The sequence below is a fragment of the Hibiscus syriacus genome, unplaced genomic scaffold (genome assembly GCF_006381635.1).
Source record: "Hibiscus syriacus cultivar Baekdansim isolate YM2019G1 unplaced genomic scaffold, ASM638163v2 tig00110108_pilon, whole genome shotgun sequence".
In the NCBI taxonomy this organism is placed as follows: Eukaryota; Viridiplantae; Streptophyta; class Magnoliopsida; order Malvales; family Malvaceae; genus Hibiscus; species Hibiscus syriacus.
In genome coordinates this window covers 44,782-72,265 of record NW_024062592.1, presented here as the reverse complement: position 1 = coordinate 72,265, position 27,484 = coordinate 44,782, and the positions used below count along the sequence as shown (strand labels likewise).

Below are 27,484 nucleotides of genomic sequence, written 5' to 3'. Positions count from 1 at the left end.
TATCAAATGTTAAAGTATCGAACATAACAAAAAAAGTATCGATATTTTATCATTCATCAAATGTTAAAATATTAACCATCAGATCGTAGTACTAATATTTATTTAAGAAAAAGTTAGATACCTTACAGTCTTTTCATTTTTTTTTATGTTTTTTTAATTCGAAAGTATTATATGTATGGAAAAATATTGAAACTTTGATCTTCTCATTTTTCATATATATTTTTTTAAATTTGAAAGTATTGATATTTGTGAAAATGTATTGATAATTTGTAATCTTCTCATTTTTCATATATATTTTTTAAAATCAAAAATATCTATATTTATATAAAAATATCAATACTTACCGATCAAATAATTTTTTCAATTACATCATTTTAATTAGTATATTAGATAAAAGTCAACATTTTCAGTCGCACCAAATCAATTTTATTAAGATATTTTTCAAATTTGTGTTATTTTTTAACCTTATATTAATTTAACTCTCCTTAGACAATCCCCTTAGAGATACATGATACATCAAAGGCGCCCATCATTTCAAGGACAAAGATGAAGAACAGTTGCACTATATGCAACATACGCCCGAAAACACCCTAAAATTTCTTCTCTAGATTACCGCCGGAGTGAAATCGGAGAGAAGATGATCGTGTGCGTTGCCGTCGTCGGCCATCAGGTTCACCCTCCGATCTCCGCCGTTCTTTCTTTCACAAATCTCAAATATTTTTCTTTATTTTTTTCTGATGATCTGTTTTTTCATATATCACGAGGGGATGAACAGAACAATCCTCTGTACATACAGAGCTTCACCGACGCCGATGATGCTCTGAAACTCCACCACATCGTACATTGCTCCCTCGATGTCGTCGATGAACGAGGTAATCAAATTATAAATTCAATGTACGGATTTACTTTATCTTTTTGATCTTCTTTGATATATTAGGATCTGGATCAGGCATATTTAGGGCAAAATTTTCGAAAAAATTATTTTAAATGAAAATTTCGTTTTTCTGCTTTCAAATTATAGATGTTGAACACCTGATGTTGGATCATACTATTGTTTATATATATATTTGTAGTGAACAATCCGAAAAAATCGGGGCCGACATTGAACGAGACGTTCTTGGGCTTGCTTTATCCTACTGAAAATTATAACGTGTAAGATGTTAACTTCAATACTTTGTTTTACGTTTGATTTGGAATTCTTACGTGTGTTGTGATTTCTGAGTGTTGCAATGTCTAACTTGTTGTGTATGGTGGTGTTGGATGCAGCTATGGTTATTTGACTAACACAAAGGTGAAGTTCATTTTAGTGACTACGGATTTAGATGTTAGAGATGCTGATGTTAGAAATGTAAGTGTTTCTGTTCCTGACAATGATGGTAGGAGTTTAGGATTGTATTATAAGTCTATGAATCTATTGTTTTTTATTTTGTTTGCTTTATTCAGTGGAGATAGGCAATATTGATTTTTCGTAATTCTTTGTTTCTCGTAATATATTTATTCGCCTCTCCATCTTTGCTTATTGTAATCAGAACTTTCGACACTATGGGTCTATACCCCATAGCTATGTTTTAAGAACCTCGGAAATCTAGAGAGCATGCACGCTCTAGTGTTGCATTGAGTTTATATCAGTATTGAATGGATTTAGCTGAGTTTCTCTTTACGTTTAGTCGAGACACTGCCTAATCTTTAGCTGTAACCTTGAGGTAATGCAAGGCTGTGCTCTCTAATCTTGGATGGTGACAATCTATGGAAATAATAGAAAGGGGAAATCTGGAGAGGTAAACTTTTGAGTTCTATAGAAACTCCAGGAGATTTTGGTCGTTGTTTCTGCTGAAACTTGAAAGTGAAACTAAACATATTTTAGCTATGCATATTTGCTGATTTCCTAGTTTTTTTCTTGGTTCTATTGTAGATTTTCCTATGTGGAATTATATTATTTGTTATTGTTTCAGATGCGGTGGTTAAGATTTCCCTATAGAACTGTAGCTTTGATTGTTCTATGTTATCTTGTTGGATGAATATCGTTGGAAATGTAAAGAGTACATTGCTTTGCTAGTAATTATGCATCTTAAAGAGGAATGTTATTACGGAGTGATCTATATTTTGAATGGTTGTTAAACATTTTAGGTAAAAGTACTCTTGAACAATGTAAAAATGATATTTTTAGTCATTGACATTTCAAATGTTACAAATGGTCATTAAACTTTCTAAACGGTTTCAAAATGATCTTGAAGACACTAAATTTTATCTGTTGTAAATGATGTTGTTATATTATATGATAGTTATTAACTATATTATATAATATGCATACTTATGTATTTTTATGTTTGTATACAGGCCCATCACAAACAAAACCAACATCACGTGTAACCCAAGACCCGTTCTAAAAATCAGGGTTTCGATCGAAATATTACCTTAAAATTTAAACTTACCCTTTTCGTTAAAAAGACAACTGGAAATTATCTTAGCCTGACTCACTTACCTGTGTCCCCAGCAGAGTCGCCAAGCTGTAGCAACCGTCTTTCGGTTGGGCCCGAAATCGGGCTTCGACTTGAATTAAATGAATTGGAGTCGCCACCGACCATTTATTTTAAAAAATGGGTTGATCGGATACCTTATTTCTTACCTGATATGCGTCTTACCAAAGATGTGTCGGATTCGGGAGTCGGTTACAACCAAGGAATGGTTAGTACCCTTGAATTGCCCTTTCGGTACTGTGTAATTTCCAGTTGTCTTTAAATTAAGAAAATTGAAAGTTAAATTAAAAGGTAAAATAACGATCCGAATTGCTTACTTTTGAGAAAATTGAAAATGTCTTTAAATAGCCGAGAAATGTATTAGATACAAAAATGTAATAGAAAGAAGTAAAATAGAAACAAATGAAATAAAAAGGTAAAGACATAATAAAATAAACAGAATAATGGACTCCAGACAAAGCAAGTTCAACTTCACGACGAAGGGACTGCTGGTTGTCAATAAACAACTTCCCAAATTCAGAGTCAATTTCAACTTCACAACGAAGGATATTGGATTCCAGACAACGCAAGTTCAACTTCACGACGAAGGGACCGCTGGTTGTCAATAAACATTTCCCAATTTCAGAGCCAATTTCAACTTCACAACGAAGGATATTGGATTCCAGACAACGCAAGTTCAACTTCACGACGAAGGGACCGCTGGTTGTCAACAAACATCTCTCAATTTCAGAATCAATTTCAACTTCACAATGAAGGATATTGGACTACAGACAACGCAAGTTCAACTTCACGACGAAGGGACCGCTGGTTGTCAACAAATATTTTTGAATTTCAGAGTCAATTTCAACTTCACAACGAAGGATATTGGACTCCAGACAACACAAGTTCAACTTCACAACGAAGGAACGGCTGGCTGTCAACAAACAATTTCCCAGTTCCAGAACCAATTTCAACTTCACGGCGAAGGATATTGGACTCGGAACAATAATACTCACTTGGATTTCAACTTCACGACGAAGGATATCCAGTTCCCAGACTTAACTTCACAACGAAATGGCCATACCCAACTTCACAACGAAGTATCTTTGGCTAGAAGACAATCCATGAAATACTTCCAGTACTCTGAGCTCGATTTCAACTTCATAACGAAGGATTCAGACTCAGAATTTTCTAGTTTTGACTCAACCTCACGACGAGGGGGTCATTTCGTATTGACAAATCAGTTTCCGTATCGGATTTCAACTCTTCGACAGAGGATATTCGATATGGCCGAAATTTGTGTCTTTTAATCTTTGCTCTATTGTCGTTACACGATAATGAGCAAAGAGGGGCAGCTGAAGACACTAAATTTTATCTGTTGTAAATGATGTTGTTATATTATATGATAGTTACTAACTATATTATATAATATGCATACTTATGTATTTTTTATGTTTGTATACAGGCCCATCACAAACAAAACCAACATCACGTGTAACCCAAGACCCGTTCTAAAAATCAGGGTTTCTAGAAAACCCTAGCACGCCGTCGCTTCTTGCATCTCATCCAGAAGCCCCGAAGTTCCCTGGTTCATCACGTCTTCCTCAGTCGCACTTCACGGATCCAACGTCCCCGTCAACACCACCAACGACGCAAGAATCTCGCAAGGTTCATCCACAACCAACAAATGTTAGAGTCCTATTAGGACTCAAATGTAATCTAAAAATAGGTTTTTTTTTACTATAAATAAGTGTAATCAAACCCGTTTTCGGGGGGGTGATTTTACTACGAACACACACATAAAGTTACCATAGCAAGCACAAAGAAAGTCGGAACACTTGTACAACATTTCGAAACAAGAAATAAAAGCAAGGTATATTGTTGTTTACCTTTTCGTTCGCTTGATCCTTTGCATGTCAAGTTTTTTGTCCATCGTGTTGTTTTGAGTCGAAAGTAAGCAAATAGAGAAGATTTTTGCCGATGAAAAGGCGTTTTCGTTCGAGATTATTTTTGTAGATCTACGAAAACCCGAGATTTTTTTTGAAAAATCAACTTGATTTTCAAAACGAGGAGGAGAAAAGCTCCTGGAAAATAAAAAAATTTCGTGATTCCGTCGCCGTTCAACGGCGGCGGCGAGGCGACTTGCGGCGGCTGATGGCCTGTTTCTGGAAACTCACGGCCCCTGTTCTTGGAGACCCAGGAACATTACAGAGAAAATGGGAAAAGGAGATGGCTCTGATTTTTTGAAATGGATCGAATGAAGTTTTTTAATTTTTTTTAGCATATGTATCAGACCCGCGTGTTTTTAATAAAATGGGGTAAACTACCCTTTTGGTCCCTCGTAGCTTTTAAAGATTTATTTGACCCCTGAATTGAATTTACGCCTTAATATTTCTTTGAAACTCGAACTCCAGTTTATGGTTCTTTTAATTTAGTCCCTACGCAGTTTAATTAATTCATTTTTATATTTTTTTCCTCACTTTTATATTATATTTTACTATATATACATATTTTTTATGTATATGTTAATATTTTTTTCCTTTCTGTTTTTTTATTTATTACTACTTTTTTAATATTTTATTCTATTATCTATATATATATATATATATATATTTCGTTCCTTGCTATTTTATATATATATTCATAATACTTAATGCTTCATCATTTTTATGTACATATTTATTTATATATATCACTTTTTTATATCATCATTTCATATATATATATTATTTACTATTAGTTTCTCATACTTTATTTATTTATTTCATTTTTCTTGTTTTTTTTTGTATTTTATTTATTTTATTTACTTATTTTCTTTATTACGCTTTATTCATTGTTATTCTGTTTATTTTATTGTTTCTTTACCTTTTTATTTCATTTGTTTCTATTTTACTTATTTCTATTACATTTTTGTATCTAATACATTTCTCGGCTATTTAAAGACATTTTTAATTTTCTCAAAGGTAAGCAATTCGGATCGTTGTTTTACCTTTTAATTTAACTTTCAATTTTCTTAATTTAAAGACAACTGGAAATTACACAGTACCGAAAGGGCAATTCAAGGATACTAACCCTTCCTTGGTTGTAACCGACTCCCGAATCCGACACATCTTTGGTAAGACGCAGATCAGGTAAGAAATAAGGTATCCGATCAACCCATTTTTTAAAATAAATAGTCGGTGGCGACTTCAATTCATTTAATTCAAGTCGAAGCCCGATTCCGGGCCCAACCGAAAGACGGTTGGGACAGATCTCTTGCAACATTAAAATAGCAATAAATTTCGAGGACCATTTGGTAATAGTTTGATAAGTATAAAGTCTATTTTGTAACATTTGTAAGGTCACTGACCAAAATGATCAATTTTACATAGTTCAACGACTTCTGTTACAGAATCAGACTTATTTTTTCTTTTAAATGTATAGTTTTTCAGGAGGTTCCATGCTGCATATGTCGATGCCGTCTCGAACCCATTTCACGTTCCTGGTAAAAAGATTACATCAAGAACTTTTGCAGATAGAGTGAGCACCATTGTCAAGTCATTTGGGTTGAGCTCGGCTGCATGATGCTGGTTTGGGTTCAAAGCTTTTCAAAATCTTAAAACTGAACTATGACTCTATGCTGGTAATTTTGCACCCTTTTCCTGAACATACCTTGGTTTTAAAAGGTTTTGTATCATTCATAATTGTTCAATCACATTAAAAAAAGTTTGATTGACTTTATTGATGTTAATTTTGTCATGCAAATTTAATCTCTTTACATAACTTTTCGAATTAACGTTTCTCTATTGATATGTCAAATATTTTGACGTAAATTTTAGACATAATATTGTTGAAAAAAAATGAATATAATACAATTAATTGCTTATAATACAAGGCTGTAAATGATCAAATTACTACAAAAGTATATAATAAAAGCATAAAATACTATACTGTAAGAAAATAAACCTTTTAAATAATTTGACCAAAAACTGATAATAATACTATTAAAAAGAACAAAACATTGATGTCTCATAACATCAATTTAGCAAAGGTAAAACAGACTTGTACATTAATCAAACAAAGAAATATGAAATTAGTGCATCTATTTCCGAATATAGTTTTTTTTTAAGTTACCATACAAATTACTGCCTGCTGATGTATCTTTTTACTGTATATAGTTCCCAACAGAAACATAACCCTCTTGATTTCAGATAATGTCAAGATTATATACATAGCATTCAACTATCTGTTACTATCTGGAAACTTCGCCTCGTAGGTTTGTGGCATCATGTATGTAGCAGTGATCATTTATCCGGCGAACCATCTTCCATGTAGGTTCCGCTGAGCATTTATCGCACCTTGCATATCTTGGAAACGTAAGTAGAAAATCCCAGCACTGTCCCTGTTCAAGGGAGTTTTTTCACAAAAATGAGAGATGCAACGAATAAAAGGAGCAGTCGCAAAAACAGTTGTGTGCATAAACACTAGGAATTACCTGTCTACGTAAATATGCTTCAATTTTCCAAATTTTGAACATTCTTCTTTGATATCCGAATCAAAATCGGACATTTTTGGACAGAATCCTACACTAGCATTCTCAATAAAAAAAATAATAATAATAGCAAGCTATAATAGTAAATGAAATTTTCAACCTTTTCATCATTATAGGAAAAAATGAAGTGTCTTTTGAATAAATTCAGTTATAAAAAAATAACACAGTCCTCACAAATTTTAGTTCCAAGCAAATGGTTATTGTTACCCCCCCCTCTCCCAATATATATATATATATATATATGTATGTATGTATAGGGAAAACTGTTCCAGCAAATAGTGACTGTCAATTTAGACCTTTTTGGCTCAAGACTGGCATGTAAAATGTACAATATCAGATAAAGCCATGTTGCATCTGATCCAGTGAACACAAGTACTCACAATATAGAAAGAGATCTGACTGTTAAAGTTACTAATAAAATATGAATAAACTAAAATAATTATACACACAAAACTAATATTTACAGTTAAGTATTACAGCAATCCTCAAACCAAACATGCACAAAAAAGCCAAAACTGAACAAATGTAAATGATAATGAAATGCATGGATACCTGCTTTCTCTGTCCCGTTCCCTTGGCTCTCTCTCTTTTTCTCTTTCTCTAAACTCCCGGTCCCGACTCTTCTCACGTTCTCTTTCTGGTCGACTCCTGCTTCTACTTGATCGCTCTATATCCCTGTCCCTGTCTCTCTCACATCCACGCTCTATCCTATCTCGTTCACGTTCCTTCTCTTTGTCTCTTCTCATTGTCCCTGTCCTTGACTCTATGTTCTCTGCAACTCCTGTGCCTATCCTTCTCACCATCTCTAGACCGTGACCTGTGACGAGATGAGCCTCGTTCCTTGCAAGATCATGCAGTGGTTCATCTCGTGATTTTGAGCGTTTGGAGTGACTATGATCATCATCACTATCACCGGCTCTCTCTCCTCTCTTGTGCTTGGAACTCCGATACGATTCCTCTCACAGATTTAACATTATCGACTCTGCCGTTACCATCTTCCTACTTCACCTTTTGATGCTCGGGATTTTCAACCGTCTTTTCTAAATACTTATATTCATCGAAATCCATATTTTTATCACTTATAATCTGCGATTAACAGAAAAAAAGGAATCTAAACACAGAATAAACACCGAACTGAAACATTAAAGAAGCTAATTAACTCCACTACTTTCAACTGATTAACCTAATATTCACTCTATTTAAAGTTAAAACCTAGTTTTATGATTAAGTAAACGCTAAATCAAGAAAAGCTTATCCAAAATTCAAATTCAAAGATTCACCTCCTTGTTCGTCGTAATTTCTCAGCAGCGGAAATAATTATTAGAGCTTAGGAAGCGAAATTTAAGAAATTTACCTTTTGAAACAAAGAAAAAAATTCAACGCGACCAATTAGAGATTTTATTTTCTTTTCCTTTTTTCCCCAAGAATCAGTGGAAATGCTGCCTGCTGTGTACCGCCAGGGCTCGCTATTGTATTCGGCTTCGAGTAATCATATTAACTCAAATTATCGGATCCACGAAAGAGCGGGTCAGTTTTCTTGATCCGAGTTTGATTATATTGGGCCAAGGCCCTTTCACAAAAGTTTGATTACATTGGGTCTAGGCCCTAATAAATCAAATGGGTATGTCCGTCACAATTTTGCTAAATTTTAATATCTCTAACCAGGGGACCTTTTTAAGCCAAATAATCCATGTGGGATTAAAAAGTTTGGAAATTCTCCACCACTAAAAATTTAAAGATTACATTAAGATTTATATATAATTTTAAATGAATTTATATCGATCCCTTATATTTTAATTTTAAAGCAAACTTTAAATTAAAAAAAGTCTTAATAATCCTATTAAATCTTTTTTTTTATAAACGTAATACCTCCAAAATTACATCTCTAAAATCCAACATTATTGAAACTGGAGCAATTATCCAAACCTAGCGGAAGTTGAGTTAAATGTACTTTTGGTTTTATTAAAATTGGACACATCAGTCGTGGGATCTTATCGTAAGGTTTGTAAGATTTAGTTTTCTGGTTTTAATAATGACATGCTACCCTCCGCACTATTCCTATTATCCTCTTCTACTATTCTGCATTTATGGAAGAAGGAGCAAGTTGGGTTTTATGTAGGACCCCAAATGAACTACTTCAATTAATTCCAAGATGTAGAGTTTTTTTAAAAGATTCATAGTAAATATATTATTAATGAAAAATATAATTTTATACATAATACTAAAAAGTATATATATTTATTAATAATTACCTTATATCACATATGAAAATGTATACCCATAAAATTATTCAACAAAGGGTAACAAAGTTGTTTATAAATTTATATTAATCTTATGTTTACTCTTCGAGACTTCAATTAAGTAGTGAATTTTAATTATTTTATATAATAAATATGGTATTCTTATCAGTATTATCAGATAAATTGCAAAAGATGTACACACCCTAAAACTCTCTAATACATATTTATATTCGTACGTATATAAAATCTTAAATATATACTATAATTATAATTCACTATCAAATTTTATTTTTTTTCCCGATTAAAGTTGTATCCAATCAAATATATTAGACCGTCGTCTTTTCATTTGCATTTAATTTCAATTTTATTTTATATGTTAGGTGAAGGGACAAATCTCCTTTTTCATTTTATCCGACTTTATCTTTATTTTATTTTATTTTTAATTTCCCACTCCATGCAATTCACGATACAATTATATGTATAATTCAACATATAATATAATAATAATAATCATAATTGTAGTATACCGTCTTTTGTAATAATGGACATTTAACATATTTGAGGAAGGTCTTTTCCGAAAGTGATGAATCATCAAATCCAGCTTTAGTTAGTCATACTATAACAATGGAATAGATTCAATGACAAATATATGTAAACAAGATGAGATAGATAATGAGTTATTTTAGTTTGATTCGATTAAAATTTGATAAATATTCGACTCAAATTTAAATTCGACTCGAGTTCTTAACGAACCGAAACGAGCTATTTAATACTCAACTCGTAAAGCTTGCAACTAACTTGAAAAAACAATATAATAAAATTTTATTTTCAAAAAATAAATTATTAATAATATTAATTTTTATGTATTAATTTTTTTAAAAAATATAATATAAAAATTTCATATACTTAAGGTTCATGTTCGAATTCGAGTTTGAGACTTCAATCGAGTTAAATTTAAGATTTTCTTATTTCATGTTTTTTCGAGTTCGAGTTAAACATAAAAATTTTAAGCTTATAAACATTCGAATCGAATCGAACTCAACAATACTTAACTTGATTTGGATGAGAGATATTTGCATTTTGACACGACGTCTTTAAATATATCGAGGGCCAAGCTTTCTTCAGTAAATCACTTAACTGCCAGCAAACTATCTAATTCGATGAAAATTTCTTCCATTTAGATGCATTCATCACCAGACAAGCATCAAGAATTGCCATTAGTTTTGCACCCGTCGAATCCAAAAGTCTAATTGATTTTGGAACTTTGTCATGAAAGGCTCTCGTAAAATACCCCCAATACTAGCTTCACCATAGCCAGCTCAAAGATTTGTTCCACATTCCACCTATTATTGCTCAAAGTTTTTGAGGGATGAGAATTCACAAACTTTTCCAACTTTCTGAATTGCTATTGCCACATGTTCTAGGAAAAGCCATTTTGAGGGATGAGAATTCAGTCCAATAATCATCTCAAAAATGGATTAGTTTACGACCTCCTAAAGTAAAATGAATGTTTTTAGTAAAGAAACCATTTGGATTCGATAGAGGTTTAGTGATGTTCTTCCATATCCACGATGCATTATTCTTTTGGTTATGACCAGGAAACAAATTGTCACCCCTTCCTTGGCTAGAGATTAGAAATACATTACCTTAACTAAAGAATCCGAAGTGAGGCTCCTTTTCTCAACAACACTTACCTCCTCATTCCTTCTTGCGCTTGGACTCTCTCTCCAAGCTTGTCACTTCTCAATGGAGATATGGAGCTTAAGGTGGAGCTCTAAAGATGCTGGGAAACACTTTCGTCTCTCTAAATCTCTGGTGGAAGCTCGCTCGAAAAATGTGGATCCTTTAAATTATGAGTTGAAGAAATAGAGAACAAAATGATGAATGAAAGAGAAGAAAAAACAAAGAGGACAAGAAAGAAAACGGTCACCAACTTTATGCCCCCAAAGCTCACGTCTAAAAATGTGATAAAATCTTAAGAAATCAAACTCGTTTTTATGAGTGGGATAATTACACCTTTGGTCCCTCCTATTTTGCCTTATATGTAAAAATTTCCTTTTTTTAAGACTAAATGGACTCAATTTACATCCAATCAAGCCCTCACTTGGCCCAACGACTTTAATTTCAACTCCACACAATCCACATACCTCTTGGATCAATCCGAAACAATTAACCTAGAATTTGGGGTTTTACACACCTTTATAGTCAATAATCATTCTCTCTCCGATTCTTCCAATCGAGCCAACATAACAGCTTCTGATGCACTGAATTCGACTCTAAGTTTTTCCCCAACTTTAGTAATTCATTCATTTTTTTTCTAGCAGTTCTCTCTTTCATCTTTACTAGGAAGACAGATAACCACCAATAGATCGTACCAGAGACATACTATGGCATTAATACCATCTGATACTAAACCTTCCTGAAATACATCCAGATTATTCATCCTTTTTACTTGTCCTGCTAAACAATACCTTCTCCACTCCATTTCATCCTTAGGAATTGGGATGAGTTTTACAGGGACCTCACTTGAGATTACCCTCTTTGATGTGGAACTATTCTCAACCCTGACCAATGTTACATTCTCAGCATTGTGTTGCATGGTCCTAGTCACATCTTGAAAAACCATTGCATGAGCCACTTCAACAGATTGGCCACAACCCATAAGAGCTTCCAAGCAAGATCTGGAATCTTTTAGAGGCAAAGAACGGTTATTAAAGTTTACTGTCAATTTCCTACCCAAAGCTTCAAATCTAGGCTTTTGATTTGTGATGAATACCCTTATGCAGAACCCGTCCATTAGTCTGCCATTGCCCTTTGCTCTACCACATCTTGCTTCCTCTTCATTACTAAACCTCACAAAAGCAATGAAGACATCTACTACAATTCCATACATCTGGAAAGCTTTCCATAAAGATGACTGGTGAATCCTCTTGCTGACGTTATCCACAAAGACCGAAAATCCTAGCCGACGACGAAGGCCAACGTTTTTGGTTGACACCAACTTACCTTTGTTAATAATAAAATCGAACAAACGATGAAAAAGCTTATAACTTTATGATTTGATATATATATATATATGTTAATAATTTATTTGTATACATCCTAAAACATTATTTTATTTGTGTTTTAAACTTTTGATTGTTTTCTCATATCATATTCGTATAGTACTTCGATCAAGTGCAATGAATGTACATAACGAACATGGGTTTTATCTTCTCCAACAAGAATGGTGCTGAATACATTTCATCTGTCCTTTCATTTAAACCTCTCACAGTTCCTCACACAGAAAAGTTCAATACTTTCTTTGAACACTTGACGTGCTCTTCACCCTATCTACTGTCTACATATGGATACCGGCAGTGTTATTCTTCTAGGGTGGTCCTCTATGTCCTTGCTTTGCATTTTTCCCATATTGGGTCAAATATTCAAATCCATTAAGATTACACATGTTTGTATCAATTGTAGAATCAAAGTGTTCAAAAATATATTAAACGTGAATTTCAAGTCAAATGAATTCGATACACGAGTTTGTAGTAATTTTTTTTTGGGATGTTTACCTATAATTGTATTACAAATTCTTGAATTTTTGTTTAAATTCTTTAAGATGTTATAATTAAATTGTGTGGGTATTGTTATCTTATCAATCAAGTCCTTCAATTAATTGAATTATCATATTATATATTGAATTCTAGTTTGGGTATGACGTGGATCATATTTGACAAAATAATGTTGATCATATGCAAAACATATGTATGGACAACTTTAATCCAATATATTAAAGAAAATATCAATACACGATATTTGAGTTGTTTGTGTAATGGATATACATTTGTTTAAAATTTAATTAATATGTTTTAAACATGCATGTACCCAAAAAAATATGTTTTAAACATGTTATATGACTTTCCTCTTTTTTTTTACTTAGAATTTATACTATTTTTTATAAATCGGATTATTTTTTTCTTTTTTGATTTTGTTTAGTCGGTGATCGTATCGGTTTTGTTGCTCGTTGTTGACCGTAGATTCTCTTCTCTTCTTTTTCTTTTTTAATTTTTTAATAAGAATAATTATGTTTTTGTAACACATTTTTCGTCTTCTTTCTTGGTCTTTTGGCTATTCTTTTTATTTTATGTTTTTTCATAATTATATTTGATGACGTTTGTAACACCCCCAACCTGTATCCGACCCGGATCCGAGTCCGAGATATCACATTGACTTTTCAAAACTTTTGCTTGTACAAAATTAGTGAATAATTTAAAACTTTTATAACATATAACTTATTCAAAACGTTTACAAAACTATTCAGAGCTTATACAATATATTATTTTGAATACATGCCAACTAAAACTTTAGTTGTTAACATACATATTATTCATCTTTCTTCTGATATGACCTTCGGTAAGGAGAACTGACATGTCTTGCTCCACATTGCTCTTTACTCTTCTCACTTCTGTAACTTACGTGTGAAACAATCACACGCTAAGTCTATGACTTAGTGAGGCAATAAACATATAATGTAAACATTTACTAGTAATCATATATAAACAATTATTACCATCATCTCACACATAACATTTCATAAAAAAACAAACATATCATCTTATCCAGTTTATTAATATTATCTCTTTATTAGCCCATGGTACACATGTGAGAACTGTAGATACGTGAATCTATTGAGGTTGTGCACCACTATGCTGTCACCACAGCTCGTATAAATGTCCCGAAGGACCTATCCAGATGTCACAAATACCCCGACAACTATCCAGAGGTCATAAAGAACCTCGGCAACTGTCTATAGATCCCGAAGAACCTAGGTAAACTGTCCATATGTCTCGAAAGACATAGGTAAACCCTCGACTCTTGGCATGCCAACTATACCCCTAGCTCTCATATCACATAACATGGGCATTATCATTTATAACATTTCATATCACTTGTTATTTCTCTTCTATCACATACCACATGTATATGTAACCATATATCTCATATCATATCACATGTATCACAAGTGCATGTATTCACGTAGATTGTTTCATATGACTTATACTATTTCTCATTTGTTCATGTAACTCGCATGTCATATCATGTAACATATAACACATAATCATATAGGCTTACGGTTTTATCACCTATCATGTTATTTCACATATACACTTTTATATCACATAAACTCATATATATCATGTCACATATAATAACATATGACACATATACCCATAACTTCATATCACATACTTATATCAATTCACACTTAGTCACATGGGTTATTTCTCATAACATATATCACATCACATATGTTCATGGGTATATCCCATAGCATATACAATAACATATAAACATATGTATTCATGTGTATACTTTCATCTAGCCTATATATCAACGTCACATAACTTATCTCATAACTTATTTGATATTCCTATATATTCTCATCTTATAACTTATATTACCTATGCATATAACTTTATGACTTATTATCAAGTACTTAATTAATGTTCCTATATGGTTCCATCTTTATCATATAACCTATGAGCTATTCTTATATTACCCTATATCAACCATACTTTGTTTATCTCACTTTTCATATCATTCATTTATCACATATATGTCACTTTGCTTATAACACTTCACTAGTTTTCATATGACATGTAAATCATTGTCATCTCTTGTTCTCATATAATTCCATATAGTCACTTATCACTTATCACATAGTTTACATCCTATGATCATATAATCATATCAATAACACATATAAATCATAACAAACACATACCTCTATAAATTCATGCATTTTATTATTGGAAATAGACTTATCATAAGTCTTATTTTCCATTTAACATCATATACTAAATAATGTGCACTCACATTGGTCTCACTAAGTTTCAATCCACTTTATGATTTCCTCTCTTTCGATCGAATCTTAACTTGATACACAACCCGGAACTTGTTCGTGTTCGATATCTACATAATTATACATTGATATATATCAGTATCTCATTGTTATAATATAATCTATCATTTCTTAGACCAGAAGAAATGTCTATTTCAATTTCCCCTTGAAGTGCATCGATGCATTCTTTAACATGTGCATCGATGCACTACCCATGCATCGATACACAAATTACCTTCGATGATTTCATTTTAAAGGGATGCATCGATGCACTCCTTATGCATCGATGCACCATTTGCATTCGATGTTTCTTCTTTAAAGAGTGCATCGATCAATGTGCATCGATACACCTTGCCCAGAATTTGCATTTTAAGCCCAAAAATCCATTTAATTCAACTCAAATGCTTCATATTTCATCCCCTTTCATATTCCTTACTTACATATACATATTTGCCCTCATTTCTACTCAATAATCACTTCTTTAACCTCCATATCCTATTCTCCTTAAGAAATTCAAGAATCATACCCAAATTTTAACATGTTACAAATCTAATTCTAATACTTCATACATGTTAATTAGATTGATGACAAGTCAAATTCACTCTAAAACCTCATTAAAGAACCCTCTTTCAAGATTTCACTTATTCATCTCTTTTCTTTAATCCCCTCTATTCTCTTCATCTTATTGTTTCAAGATAATTTAAGCTCTTCTTATGCTTAATTATCACCTAATAATCAAAACTCAACCTTAAATTTCAGCTAATAATCAACAAATAAAGAAACTCACCTTTACCTAGCTTGGGCTCGTTGGAGAAGAAGAAAGCAAGTGAAAAAGAAGAGATTTTTCATCTTCCTCTCCCCCCACATGTTAATCTCCTAATAAAGGGGAGAAAATATATTTCCTTATCAATTGACCATTTTACCCTTTACTTCATTTAATAATTACCAATAACTTTTATGATTTATTTCCAAATAAATCATTGAACTAATCCATGGTTCTACTTTAGTCACCAAATTCTGAAACTTTACAATTTGATCACTAACCCGATATTGAGGATGTTACAACGTCACGACTGATCAAGATGACGCTTATTTGTAATTAGGTCGATCTTTCTATTATGGACACCCAGATTAAATTTATATACGCGATTTTGTGTTCGTGGATAGTTTCTCACGACGCTTGGCTTTGATTTCCTATTCTCAGTGGTCTTCCAATAGCTTAATCTCGTTTTGTGGTTCGTTTGTTGATGCAATTATATTTGTTCATATCTATTTTTTGTTCGAGTGTTTTGGTTTGGTTTTTAACCTTTTCCATTTATGATCCTTACTAAAGTGATTAGTTTCAATATTATAAGAAAATGGTCAAATTATGTATTTAATTTACGATGATAGTTGTAAACTCATATTATAACTTTAGATATTTCCAATTATATATAAGTTTAATGCTAAATTTATTATATCCAATTACAAGTAAAATTAAAATTATAACATATTCGAAAAACTATAACCTAAATCAATTGTTATAATATATAATTAAAACATATTTGGAGAAATATTCACATATTGTAAGACTTAAATTAAGGTAAATATGAATTCAAAACTCGCATTAAATATTAATGCGTAATAAAATCCAAAACATAAACCTAAATTAAATGCTAGTTTCAATTCATTAATCCCAAAGTTGCGTAAAATACAAGTATTTTGTATTTCAACATTCTCCAATTCCTTTCTTTAATTTTAAAATTAAATGAAAAATTAGTAATATAAACATAATGGCTTTAGAGGAGTAAGATGGAAGTCTCACATTCTGAAAATTTTAATTTCTCATATAATTTATATATTATAATTACAATTTATTTAATGATATGATTTTAATTTTAATAAATTTTTATAACGTTATACTCTTAAATTTATAATTTTTTTTGAAATTTAACCCTTAACATATATATAATTAAATGGTAATAAAATTTTAATCAGATTCTATCATTAACTTATATGTCATGCGTAAATCGTAAAGAAAATAGATATTTTAAAAAGTTAAGATGATTTTTGAAATTTGAAAAATCGTTAAAAGAGCATTTAAAATTAATATATATTTTATATAGTCTTGATAAAAAGTTAACTAATATAGTAATTATTGAACTATATTTTAGTATAACAATTTATCACAAAATATTTTTTGGATTTGAATTGAATTTATTCAAAGTCTTCAAAAATAATTCAAAGTCCATTTAATTTGGAATTGAACATAAAATGTTTTTCTGGACAAGAAGTACTGGCACTGTTTTTACTGCATCGATACCTCATGAACAATATCAATACTGTTAATATGGTATCAATACAAAAGGTAAGGGAAGTATCGATACTACTAGCATTGCTCAAATTTCAGAATGTAAAAATGATACCTATACCTAGAGGGGTACCGATACTAATTTAGTAATATCATGAAATGTGATAGTGGATAATTGTTTATGTTTTGCTTACAAGTGCTTTTATGACGCTATTAGATAAGCTATGATTTAGACGCAACCAAAATTTATTAAATTAATTACCAATCAGTTTATTTGTTTCAAATCAAAATTAGAAAGATTAATAATTTGATTAGTTCCAAATCGTTGTCATCTTTATTAACAATAAGTGATTGATCAAAGAAGAAATAAATATAAAAAAAGAGTTTATTTGAGGAAGAAAATGATAGTGATTAAAATTTTCTAATCAAATACTTATTTAATAATATTATGAATCAAATTATTTTTAGATTTTTATAAAACATAATAATAAAATTATTTATTAATTATTGATTAAAAAGAGTATTCAAAGAGTAGTTAAACCACCAAAGTTATACAACTTTGTCATTTAATGACTTCAAGTGCGGTGGTCAAATCCGTAGACAAGCAAAAACTAGTTTTGGAGAAAGTTTAGTTTAGCGATAAATCAAGTAACCTGTAATAACGACCACCGCCCGAGGTACCGCAATTTCATACTACTATTGACGGAACTAACACGTGTAACAACTGAGTGGACCAAAGATGAAAACCACCTGTAGTAATTAGGTTCGTGGCAATTAAAACAGGCGCCACCTCTTACCCCTATTAGATTATCTTATTACAATTTTTTAGGATCGTTGGATTTTATTTATAAGTTAGTGCATTGATACAAGTAATAAGTATAAAGTACCTAAATGATTCATCAACTATACAACGTGATTTTATTAAATATATTGATTGTTAAAAGTTATAAAAAAAATTATTAATTATAAAATATTATTTTATTAAGTTTTCAATTATTAAATATTATAAAATAGTTATCTGACTATTTATATATTCAAAATTCATCATTTTTAGTTAAAAGATTAACGACCGTCTAAACTGAACGTTAACATATTATTTGAGATACAATAAAATCATAGACTCGATGATATAATCCCTTTGACCATAAGTTTTCGTTTGCTAACATCACTGTTGTTTTCAAGTACAAACTCGATGATATAATATTTCAAATACTAACTTGATAACAAAATGTAAACATAGACTTAATCTATAAAATACAACTCAAACAGTTCTAAGATGTCAGTGAGTATATTAAAGTTTAGCTCAAACGATCGTCAATATTCTAACGGAGAATAATAAAATTGGAAAATATGAATAGTCGAATAATTATTTTATAACTTTTAATAGTATAGAACTCAACAAAACAATATCTTATAGTTAATAAACCATTTTGTATATTTCAATAGTCAAAGACACAACAAAGTAACATCTTATAGTCGAGAAACTATTTATGTGCTTTTTGACCTAAAAAGTTTGATGTATGATTCTAAATTTTAAAAAGGTAAACTACACATTTAACACTTAAACTAATAATTTAGAAATTATAAACTATCATAATCAATTTTTTTTATTAATATGGTGTAAATACAAAATAATATATGTTCAAAAATAACTCTTAACGTCTCGACATTGAACGTTCACACCCTTAACATCTATGATGCTCAAACCCGATTCCTCGAAGAATAACAACACTTTTTTTTACCAATAAGCCACTTGATTTATGTTTATAGATGATATTATAATGTATGGAATAACAATAATCTAATTACACATTAGAATAATATATATTTTTTGATTAGTATATAATTTCTTTTTTTTTTTAAATTTAGTATATGAAAAATCTTAAAAGAAAAAACATTGTGAATATAATTTTTTTACTAATATAAAAAATGTGTAGAACTCAACAGATTGAGGTTATGTTGAAAATTTTAAATATTATTCTTAAAAATAGGCTAAACAAATCGAATGAACACGAATGTGAGTATGTTCATGTTCGTTTTTTAACTTTAACCGAACTAATGAACAACCATGAATATTAAACTAACAAAATTTATTGTTCGTGTTCGTTTGATAAAGAATATAACTTGTTCGTGTTCGTTCGTTGAAATGATAAACGAACACAAGCGAACGAACGTAAAAGAACATAAATAAATATAAACTTAATTAGTTTATATTTGAGAAGATATTTTCTATTTTCAAATAATTTTAGGGTTTATATTTTCTTTAATTGATTTGAATATTTTTATTTAGGTTTAAAATTAATTAATTTATAAAAAGTTAATATATTTAATGTTAAAATTTATGAAGTTTTAATATTTTAAACAAATCTAGAGATTAGACTTAATATAAATGAACAAATATAAACTAATGAATATAAATGAATATAAATAAATAAACATAAACAAACAAATATCAAACATTCACAAATATAAATAAATATACAAATATAATTATATAAATATAAAATCTTATTCATATTACTTTATTAATAAATAAATAAATTTCCACCGAATAATTTACAAATAATTCTCTTAACGTTTGATTCGTTTAAAGTCTACCTAACGCTGATATCATTGACTAATAAGATTATAAGCTCATGAAAGCTTCTCTTTCATTTTTTTAAAAAGTTCTTTTAGGAGGTTTTCTGTAGATTACCATAGGTGTGTGGAGCCCAAGACTGGACCTTTGCTTTGCTGGCTTCGAGCCTTCGAGCTCTCCATTGTTGGTCTTTTATGGGTCTTGTCTGCTGAGAGAAACAAGAGAGTCACCATTTCATCTTTCAATTATCTCATCACTCGTTGAAGCTTGAAACCAACCAAATCAAACACCAAATCCCAACTTTTTTTCCCTTTGATTAGATTGATCCATAGATCTGCTAATTCAAAGTTCCATACCCCGCATGAAGTTTCTTTTCTATTCCCAGATCTTCCTTTTCAAGTATACAACCCCAAGTGGTCTAATTTAAAGGTAAACCTTTCTCCTTTCGGTCTTTCCCCACCTGTTTTTATGTACTTGGTGTGGGAAATATAAGTTGAATTGTGAATGATTAATGGGTCTAAAGAGTTTTGTAAAACTGAGTTTTGTAAAACTGGGTTTTGTTTGAAGTTCTCAATGTGAAACATTAGACCTTCTGGATATCCTAATGGCTGACCCAACTACTTCGTTGGAAAAAAAAAGGAAGCGATCTTTGACCGATTCTCTTGTTTCCCAAAAAAACCTTTTGTGCTTTTGTTGATTTTTTTCCAGCAGGAGCTTGTACGGTCACGGTCTTTCCTGTTTTAAGAAGGATCAGTTTCTGTTGTTTGAGCTTAATATTATTAACTAAGACAAACTGAGAAAAAGTTAGCTTCTGGGACATCATTTGTTAATCTCTTGGTTTTTGCAGTTGCTGCAAATTGAACTATTGCAAACCTTTTTGGTGTGGTTTGTTTACTTGTTGTGCTGTTGCTGCAGTGTTCCTGTGTTGCGTTGAGAATTAAAGGAGGATATAGGGCTCACCCGCCAGATTTCTAGGGCCTGTTTTACATGAGTATTTGGTGGGTGTTGTGGATGAGATGAGGGATGTTATCTGGATTGATGAATTTTTTGAGGGCCTGTTTTCGACCGAGTTCAGTTCGATACGTTCACACAAGTTCTGAAGCGGGAGGTCGCCAAGATGGCCTTTTGTGGTACAAGGACTCGGGGCAGCACATCAATGGTGATTTCTCAATGGCAGTGGTTCAGGCCAACAATCTACTTGAGGACCAGAGCCAGCTGGAGTCTGGTTGTTTGAGTTCACACGAGTTGGGTCCCTATGGTACTTTTGTTGGTGTATATGATGGGCATGGCGGCCCAGAGACTTCACGATACATCAACGACCATCTCTTTCAACATCTAAAGCGTAAGCACAAAGCGTTTGCTAGTGTTAAAATCTTTTGTTGCCCTTTACTTACTGATTAATGAAGTAGGGAATATTCGTACCCAACAAAATGATTGAAGGTTATTGCGGTAAACTTGTTGCAGCCCTAGTTAAGGGTCTGTTCTGAATCAAAACCAATAAATATCTTTGTTATTTTTCCATGCTCACATTTGTACCGGTGATATTTGTTGTGTTCAGGATTCACTTCAGAGCAACAAGGGATGTCAGTTGATGTGATACGGAAAGCATATCAAGCAACAGAAGAGGGTTTTTTGTCCCTCGTTACCAAACAGTGGCCTATGAAACCGCAAATCGCAGCTGTTGGATCCTGCTGCCTGGTTGGTGTTATCTGTGGTGGAACTCTTTATGTCGCCAATCTTGGTGATTCCCGTGCTGTCTTGGGGAGAGCTGTGAAGGCGACGGGGGAGGTTCTAGCCATCCAGCTGTCGGCTGAGCATAATGTGTGTATAGAGTCCGTAAGGCAGGAGATGCAGTCACTGCACCCTGATGACTCGCAAATTGTAGTTTTGAAGCATAATGTATGGCGTGTAAAAGGTCTCATACAGGTACGTTCCACTATGCATACAATTTTTTAATTTTATTTTTTCAAGTAGTAGTAGTTTAATGGGTAAGATGAGTAGGTAATGTCCGCATTTGCTAAACAGCAATGCTTTTGCATAGCTGTGGTAAGTGGTTGGGGAATGAACCACTGGTTTGTGGCTTATATCACCTTCTTCCACAAGAACAACAATGTAAGAGAAGCAAGTACGACTTTCATCATCGCTGCAGTTGCATAGAGAGCTTGAATCGGCTTGTCCAAATTGAGCAGTCTAGTGCATGCTGTTTTTGGATGTTTGAAAAGTTGTTATTGCTAGCTTATTTTATCCTAAATTCTAAGAGAAGGGCATGAACCTTGGTATTTCATAAAGCTATGGAATTGGAAGAAGGAAAATTGTTGGACTTTATGTTGATCTCATGAGAGGAAGTGATTTAGTGATACGGCATATATCTTTATATTCCGAGTGGGGAATTAATAAGCTCGGTGGTGATCTTGGAGCTGGTTATTTTTGAACTTCAGGCTTTTGACTATGGCATCACATTAGCAGTTTGGTGACAGGATGTATCCCTGCTAGATATTAGGTACTCTTGATTTATACAGTTATGTGGTTTCCGGGTGGTATAAAGAGACTAAACTATAAATTCTGGTTTGCATCTTGACAAAATGAATCTCCCTTAAGGGAAGCATGGAGGATGCCGTTGTCGGCTTGAGATTGGAGAATAGTCTTCTACCATGGCCCACAAGTACTTATTTAAATGTACTTCTCGAGCTTTCTTCCTTCAAATTATAATCCACAGAAAACTGAATGTTTAAACAGGTTTCCGATGCTTGATCAAATCAAGCATATCAAGCATCAAATTGGTTGAGAAATCTCCAAGCAGATTGCATCGAATCAATACAGAATATTTATGCATATTATAAAGTTTCTGATAAAGCTATATGTACCTAGAATTAGAACTTGTCTCATGGATTTTATATATGAAAGATTCTGTTGCTGCCATGGGCAATTCCCCTTGATGTCGATTTTCTCGCAACAACTGCTTAGCCTTTCTTTTAAAAATCTTAAGCTTGACCAGAATGGCGCTCAACCTTTATTCGCTGATGATGCGTCTACTATAAGATTATTACATCCTGAATCGAAGAGAGTGCGTGAGGGAGAAGTATAGTACATTTCACAAATGTATGCAATAAGTCGAGCAGTTAAATATCGTAATGTCTTTTCTTTGGTATCCATGATTTGCTAGTTTTTTCAAATGTTTATTGATAGAAGCCTTGATCTTTCAGATTTCCAGGTCCATTGGTGATGTATATTTGAAAAAGGCTGAGTTCAACAGAGAGCCTTTATATCAAAAGTTCCGCCTTCGTGAACCTTTTAAAAAGCCAATATTGAGTGCAGACCCAGCAATATCAGTGCACCAGCTGCAACCACAAGATCAATTCGTGATATTTGCATCAGATGGTCTCTGGGAGCACCTAAGTAATCAAGAAGCTGTTGATATAGTTCAAAATCATACACGAAGTGTAAGTTTATACTTCAATTTTAGGTATTGTTTATCTTCTTACTTTTTTATCCTATTATTCAGAAAGTTCGATTCGGTTCGAGTATGAAGGCCTTTCTCCGTAGTCTTAACTCTCATTTGGTTAAATATTGATCATTTTATTGTAAACCGATCAGCTATGAATAATACTTGTGTAACAAATAGTGTTTTTTGCTCGTCTTCCTGCATGCGTACCAGTGGAAAAATGACATTTGCTCATGTATCATACGAATGCATGCTCATGCAGGGATGAGCGGCAATCTTAAAATAAGGGTGTACCAAAAGAACTGTGAATATATTAACCTATGGTTTCGGACTATGCAGGGAACTGCAAAGAGGCTGGTAAAAACTGCTCTACAAGAAGCAGCAAAGAAGAGAGAAATGAGATATTCCGACTTGAAGAAGATTGACCGTGGCGTCCGCCGGCATTTCCACGACGACATCACGGTAATTGTGGTGTTTCTTGACTCGAACCTCGTAAGCAGGGCTAGCTTGGTTAAGGGCCCGTATCTATCGGTTAGAGGGGGAGGAGTTAACTTCCCTCCCAGTATATTGGCTCCTTGTGCCACACCAACCGAAGCTGGTGGCACCTGATCATATATGCATAAATCTCATGTTTTCTCTTTGTTGTATCATTTTCTTTTGTGAATATCAGGTAGCTTCCGATAAGCAATAAACACGGGGCGAACCTTTGATTCTTTAATGTACACCGTAACTTTTAACTTGAAACTAATACCCGCATTTAGCTTCTTGTATGTCGAAAAACTCGAAAGAACTAGAGAAAGAGTACAATGTGACCATTGTTGTTTATTTCCTGGGATAGTTATCATAGTAATTTATATATAATAGTTCTTTTGTTTTTCTGTTACTGCAGTTCACTTTCTGTGTGAATCTCGCATGATACAGATATTCTACCTCCTTTTGTCCTACAGTCGTCGTGTTTTGCCAACTGTTCCGGTGGAAATGACATGTCTGCTCGAATAAGGCTTCCTAGGAGAACCTCCTCGAGATATCTACAAGAACAAAAGAAGCAATACTGCTAAACATGCAGATCATAAACACAATTCAGGACAATATAACATATACAGCCGATTTTTTACTGTCAAATGTTTTGAGTGCAAGTTTAGGGTAAGAGGTTAATTCAAGATTAACACTTACATGAATGAATTTATGGATAAACACAAATGATCATCTTTCACCTTTTTCATTGATGTGGAGCCAAAGCCTCACGTAATTCCCATTTAAAATAGATCTTTATATATTACGTATTATCAAATCACCCACTTAAAACCACCATTGGTGAAAAGCTTGAGCAATTAGCAATTTTATTCTGATTCATGGATGCAAGCACGAACAGAAACAAAGACCCCAACATAAGCTGTCATTCACCCACTTTTCTCTTACACAACAACGGCTTCAGTTCGATATCACAGCTTTCAGACATAGAGATGATCACCATAAAGTCGGTTTCTTACACGAGTTTGAAAGACTTGATGCCTTCGTCGTCGTCTTCGGCATCGCCTCCCTCGGTAGCGGCGATCGCTTCGCCGAAAGTACACAATTCAAGCTGGCATGAAATTCCCATCAAGAATCCGCTCGTTAAGCAGGCGGCTCTGGCTTATTTGCAGCCCGTGGGGAGTCCGCCGGTGGCCGGCGAAAAGGGGTTGTTCGAGAAGGTTAAGGAAAGGTGTTGCGGTGACTGCGGGTGCGTCTCGTGGCTGTACGATGTCGTTTGGAGGAAGGTCAAGGAGGCATTTTCTGACAGGAGAGATGATGATGTTGATGACTACTATGATGAAGACGATGATAAGGTTGACTGAAACTGAGATCTCGTGGGGGGGGGGGGGAGGTTGAGGGTTGACCGGTAGAATATAGGATAAATTTGTAAATAGAGATTCATCTTTTTGGGGTTCTTCATTTTAGTCCTTTATTTTTACTGTTTTATAAGGAAATTATTGAAAATTACAATGTTATTGTGAATTTCATTTTGTTATTTTAAAGAAAACTAAACTATTGAAATTATAACATAAATCAATAAGTTCAGTTATTAAGAACTTCGATTTGATCTCATTTTAAAATAGTTAAATTTTAATATACATATCAAATATTTGAAGTTTTGTGAATTTGATGTGATTAAAATAATGTATTTTTTATAACATAACAAGTAAAGAAAGTTGCTATTAGGCCAAATAAGAACTAACTTTGAAGGTTTCCATCTTTAGAAGAATATACATCTTGCAAGTGAACCTACGAAATATGAAATATTTAAGGGTGTAGAGTTGAAGAGGGTCCATGTGGGATATAATAAGTAGGTTAAGCTTTTGATTTGGTGATTTATTAACCTTAAGTTTGTCTCTGCTGTACCAAAGTGTTAAACGTCATACGTAGGAAAAGGAATGTTCACTGCAACTTCGAGGGAGCTTAGGTGTTTGTCTGTCAGAGAAATTCAGTTCCTTTAAAACATCTTTGTCTGTGTGTTTTTTTTTAAGATGAGAGTGACGTTAATGGATGAAGTCGGTGGAAGATATAAAATGATTTCCCCGCGTAATCAACACTGCTGCTTTAATTTATAGGAAAAGGTGTTTTTATAAATTAAAAAAAAAAGTTTCGACGACTTTCCAAGATTTTCAAAAGATAGATGCATTGTGATGGCACTATTAAATAATCAAGGATTAATAATTAAAAATATAACAATAATAAAATTGAGGATCAAATAAAAAATAATTAAAAATTAATAACCAAAACAAGGATAAGATGAAAGTTAAACTAATAAGAAATTGTGAAAGCAATGAAGTTGATGAGTCGAGGGAAGTGAAATGGAGTAATAATCTTCATTCCTCGGGAATGCTTTGAAGCTCAGGGCTCCAACAATGGCGGCTCTTCCTTATAAACGCATTGGACCTCAGAAGATGCTTCCTTCGCAACAGATTCAAGCGTTCTTCAACAGATACCGAAGACGGTGATGATTGGTAATGATTAAAATTTTCAGTAACACCGCCGCCATTGATCATTCCCAGCATTTTCTTCAAATCTTGCTTCCTGACCATAACTTTCACCCTCAAAACACCATCTTCGTTGACATGAGAAACAACGCCACCTCCACTGTAATTATTAGCCCTTGCAATGGCTTCTAATAACATGTGATTATTGCTTCTCATCAGAGCTTTCTGCTTTCGGTTTCTCGACTGTTTGAATTCTCTCTTGGGTGATGCCTTCCCTTCCATCTTCTTTCACTGTGGGTTATGTGGAGTGGACATTCAATTATGCCTATGGCCTTTATATAGGATCCGCCATGGAAACTACACAAATGAATGCAAGGTTGGCGGATTAATAACAATTAAAAGGAATAAAATTGTCTATCCTTGTTGGTAGAGCATCTGACGGAGAATGCATGTGCCATTCCATATCAAAAGTCAAATGACCCAATCATCTCAAACATACTCGTCTTGCACCAAAGGTTCAACCGACTATTTTACATGAAAAGAAGACGACGACGACGTTGTTGAGCTGGAACAGGCAACTCGTTTACGTGAAGGGAGAGGGACCTTAGACCTTGTATTAATAATGAATCACCAAAGTTTTAGACTTGGATTATATTCATAAAAGATAAGATATACTGTAGGCTACAGGAAACTGGTCAAATGATTGAGCTGTATATATAGCTGTGTTTGTGATCAATCATTCTCCAATATATATAATACAACTGAAATTAGATGATGATCACTAAAACCAATTATCATCATTTTTCTCTAAGTAACATTTCGATTGACTGGTCTTTCACAGGTTCTTCAGGTTCATTTTTCAAAATAATTAATTAAGAGATTAATAATTTATTAATAAAAAAAGAGATTAATAATTTAAATAAGAGGTTATATTATGCATTTGTGGAGTTAATTATAGTAGACACCTTAAATTATAGTTCATATTCAAAATTGATCTCCGTTCCTCAAATATTTAAATTAGAATAAATTAAATATTAAAAATAATTATAAAATAAAATTATTTAAATAATTAAAATATATAAATTATTTCAAGTATTTATGTC

The 27,484-nt window shown here is 32.6% G+C and overlaps 4 protein-coding genes across 5 annotated transcripts; 3 read left to right on the top strand and 1 right to left on the bottom strand.

Moving 5' to 3' along the window:
• Nucleotides 1-559: 559 nt before the first annotated feature.
• LOC120214786 (trafficking protein particle complex subunit 2-like protein) lies at nt 560-6,095 on the top strand. The gene is made up of 5 exons (XM_039212593.1): nt 560-670; nt 776-872; nt 1,074-1,152; nt 1,267-1,348; nt 5,880-6,095. Exons 1-5 carry the CDS (start codon nt 638-640, stop codon nt 6,018-6,020), a joined length of 432 nt encoding a protein of 143 aa, XP_039068524.1. The 5' UTR covers nt 560-637; the 3' UTR covers nt 6,021-6,095.
• A 456-nt stretch (nt 6,096-6,551) lies between these two features.
• Nucleotides 6,552-8,442, bottom strand: LOC120214748 (zinc finger CCCH domain-containing protein 13-like). The gene is made up of 4 exons (XM_039212571.1): nt 8,342-8,442; nt 7,540-8,073; nt 6,931-7,023; nt 6,552-6,837 (listed from the first exon to the last, which is right to left on the bottom strand). Exons 2-4 carry the CDS (start codon nt 7,788-7,790, stop codon nt 6,744-6,746), a joined length of 438 nt encoding a protein of 145 aa, XP_039068502.1. The 5' UTR covers nt 7,791-8,073; nt 8,342-8,442; the 3' UTR covers nt 6,552-6,743.
• Nucleotides 8,443-16,398: 7,956 nt separating this feature from the next.
• Nucleotides 16,399-24,229, top strand: LOC120214777 (probable protein phosphatase 2C 46). 2 transcript variants are annotated; one of them, XM_039212586.1, is made up of 6 exons: nt 16,399-16,411; nt 20,081-20,411; nt 20,898-21,324; nt 21,541-21,908; nt 23,186-23,422; nt 23,764-24,229. In XM_039212586.1, exons 3-6 carry the CDS (start codon nt 21,006-21,008, stop codon nt 24,031-24,033), a joined length of 1,194 nt encoding a protein of 397 aa, XP_039068517.1. In that variant the 5' UTR covers nt 16,399-16,411; nt 20,081-20,411; nt 20,898-21,005; the 3' UTR covers nt 24,034-24,229. The 2 variants fall into 2 exon arrangements, with proteins under 2 accessions (XP_039068517.1, XP_039068516.1); XM_039212585.1 differs by lacking the exons at nt 16,399-16,411; nt 20,081-20,411 and having other exon boundaries at nt 20,840-21,324.
• A 499-nt stretch (nt 24,230-24,728) lies between these two features.
• LOC120214751 lies at nt 24,729-25,259 on the top strand. Its single transcript, XM_039212573.1, has one exon. It carries the CDS (start codon nt 24,777-24,779, stop codon nt 25,257-25,259), a length of 483 nt encoding a protein of 160 aa, XP_039068504.1. The 5' UTR covers nt 24,729-24,776.
• Nucleotides 25,260-27,484: the final 2,225 nt, after the last annotated feature.

Coding starts and splice junctions, on each gene's coding strand:
- LOC120214786 (XM_039212593.1), top strand. CDS start 638: ATGATCGTGTGCGTTGCCGTCGTCGGCCATCAG. Junction 1,153..1,266: donor CCTACTGAAAATTATAACGT/GTAAGATGTTAA, acceptor TGTTGGATGCAG/CTATGGTTATTTGACTAACA. Junction 1,349..5,879: donor GAGATGCTGATGTTAGAAAT/GTAAGTGTTTCT, acceptor TTAAATGTATAG/TTTTTCAGGAGGTTCCATGC.
- LOC120214748 (XM_039212571.1), bottom strand. CDS start 7,790: ATGGTGAGAAGGATAGGCACAGGAGTTGCAGAGAACATAGAGTCAAGG. Junction 7,024..7,539: donor GAACGGGACAGAGAAAGCAG/GTATCCATGCAT, acceptor TGAGAATGCTAG/TGTAGGATTCTGTCCAAAAA. Junction 6,838..6,930: donor AAGCATATTTACGTAGACAG/GTAATTCCTAGT, acceptor TCCCTTGAACAG/GGACAGTGCTGGGATTTTCT.
- LOC120214777 (XM_039212586.1), top strand. CDS start 21,006: ATGTTATCTGGATTGATGAATTTTTTGAGGGCCTGTTTTCGACCGAGT. Junction 21,909..23,185: donor GTGTAAAAGGTCTCATACAG/GTACGTTCCACT, acceptor TTGATCTTTCAG/ATTTCCAGGTCCATTGGTGA. Junction 23,423..23,763: donor TTCAAAATCATACACGAAGT/GTAAGTTTATAC, acceptor CGGACTATGCAG/GGAACTGCAAAGAGGCTGGT.
- LOC120214751 (XM_039212573.1), top strand. CDS start 24,777: ATGGATGCAAGCACGAACAGAAACAAAGACCCCAACATAAGCTGTCAT.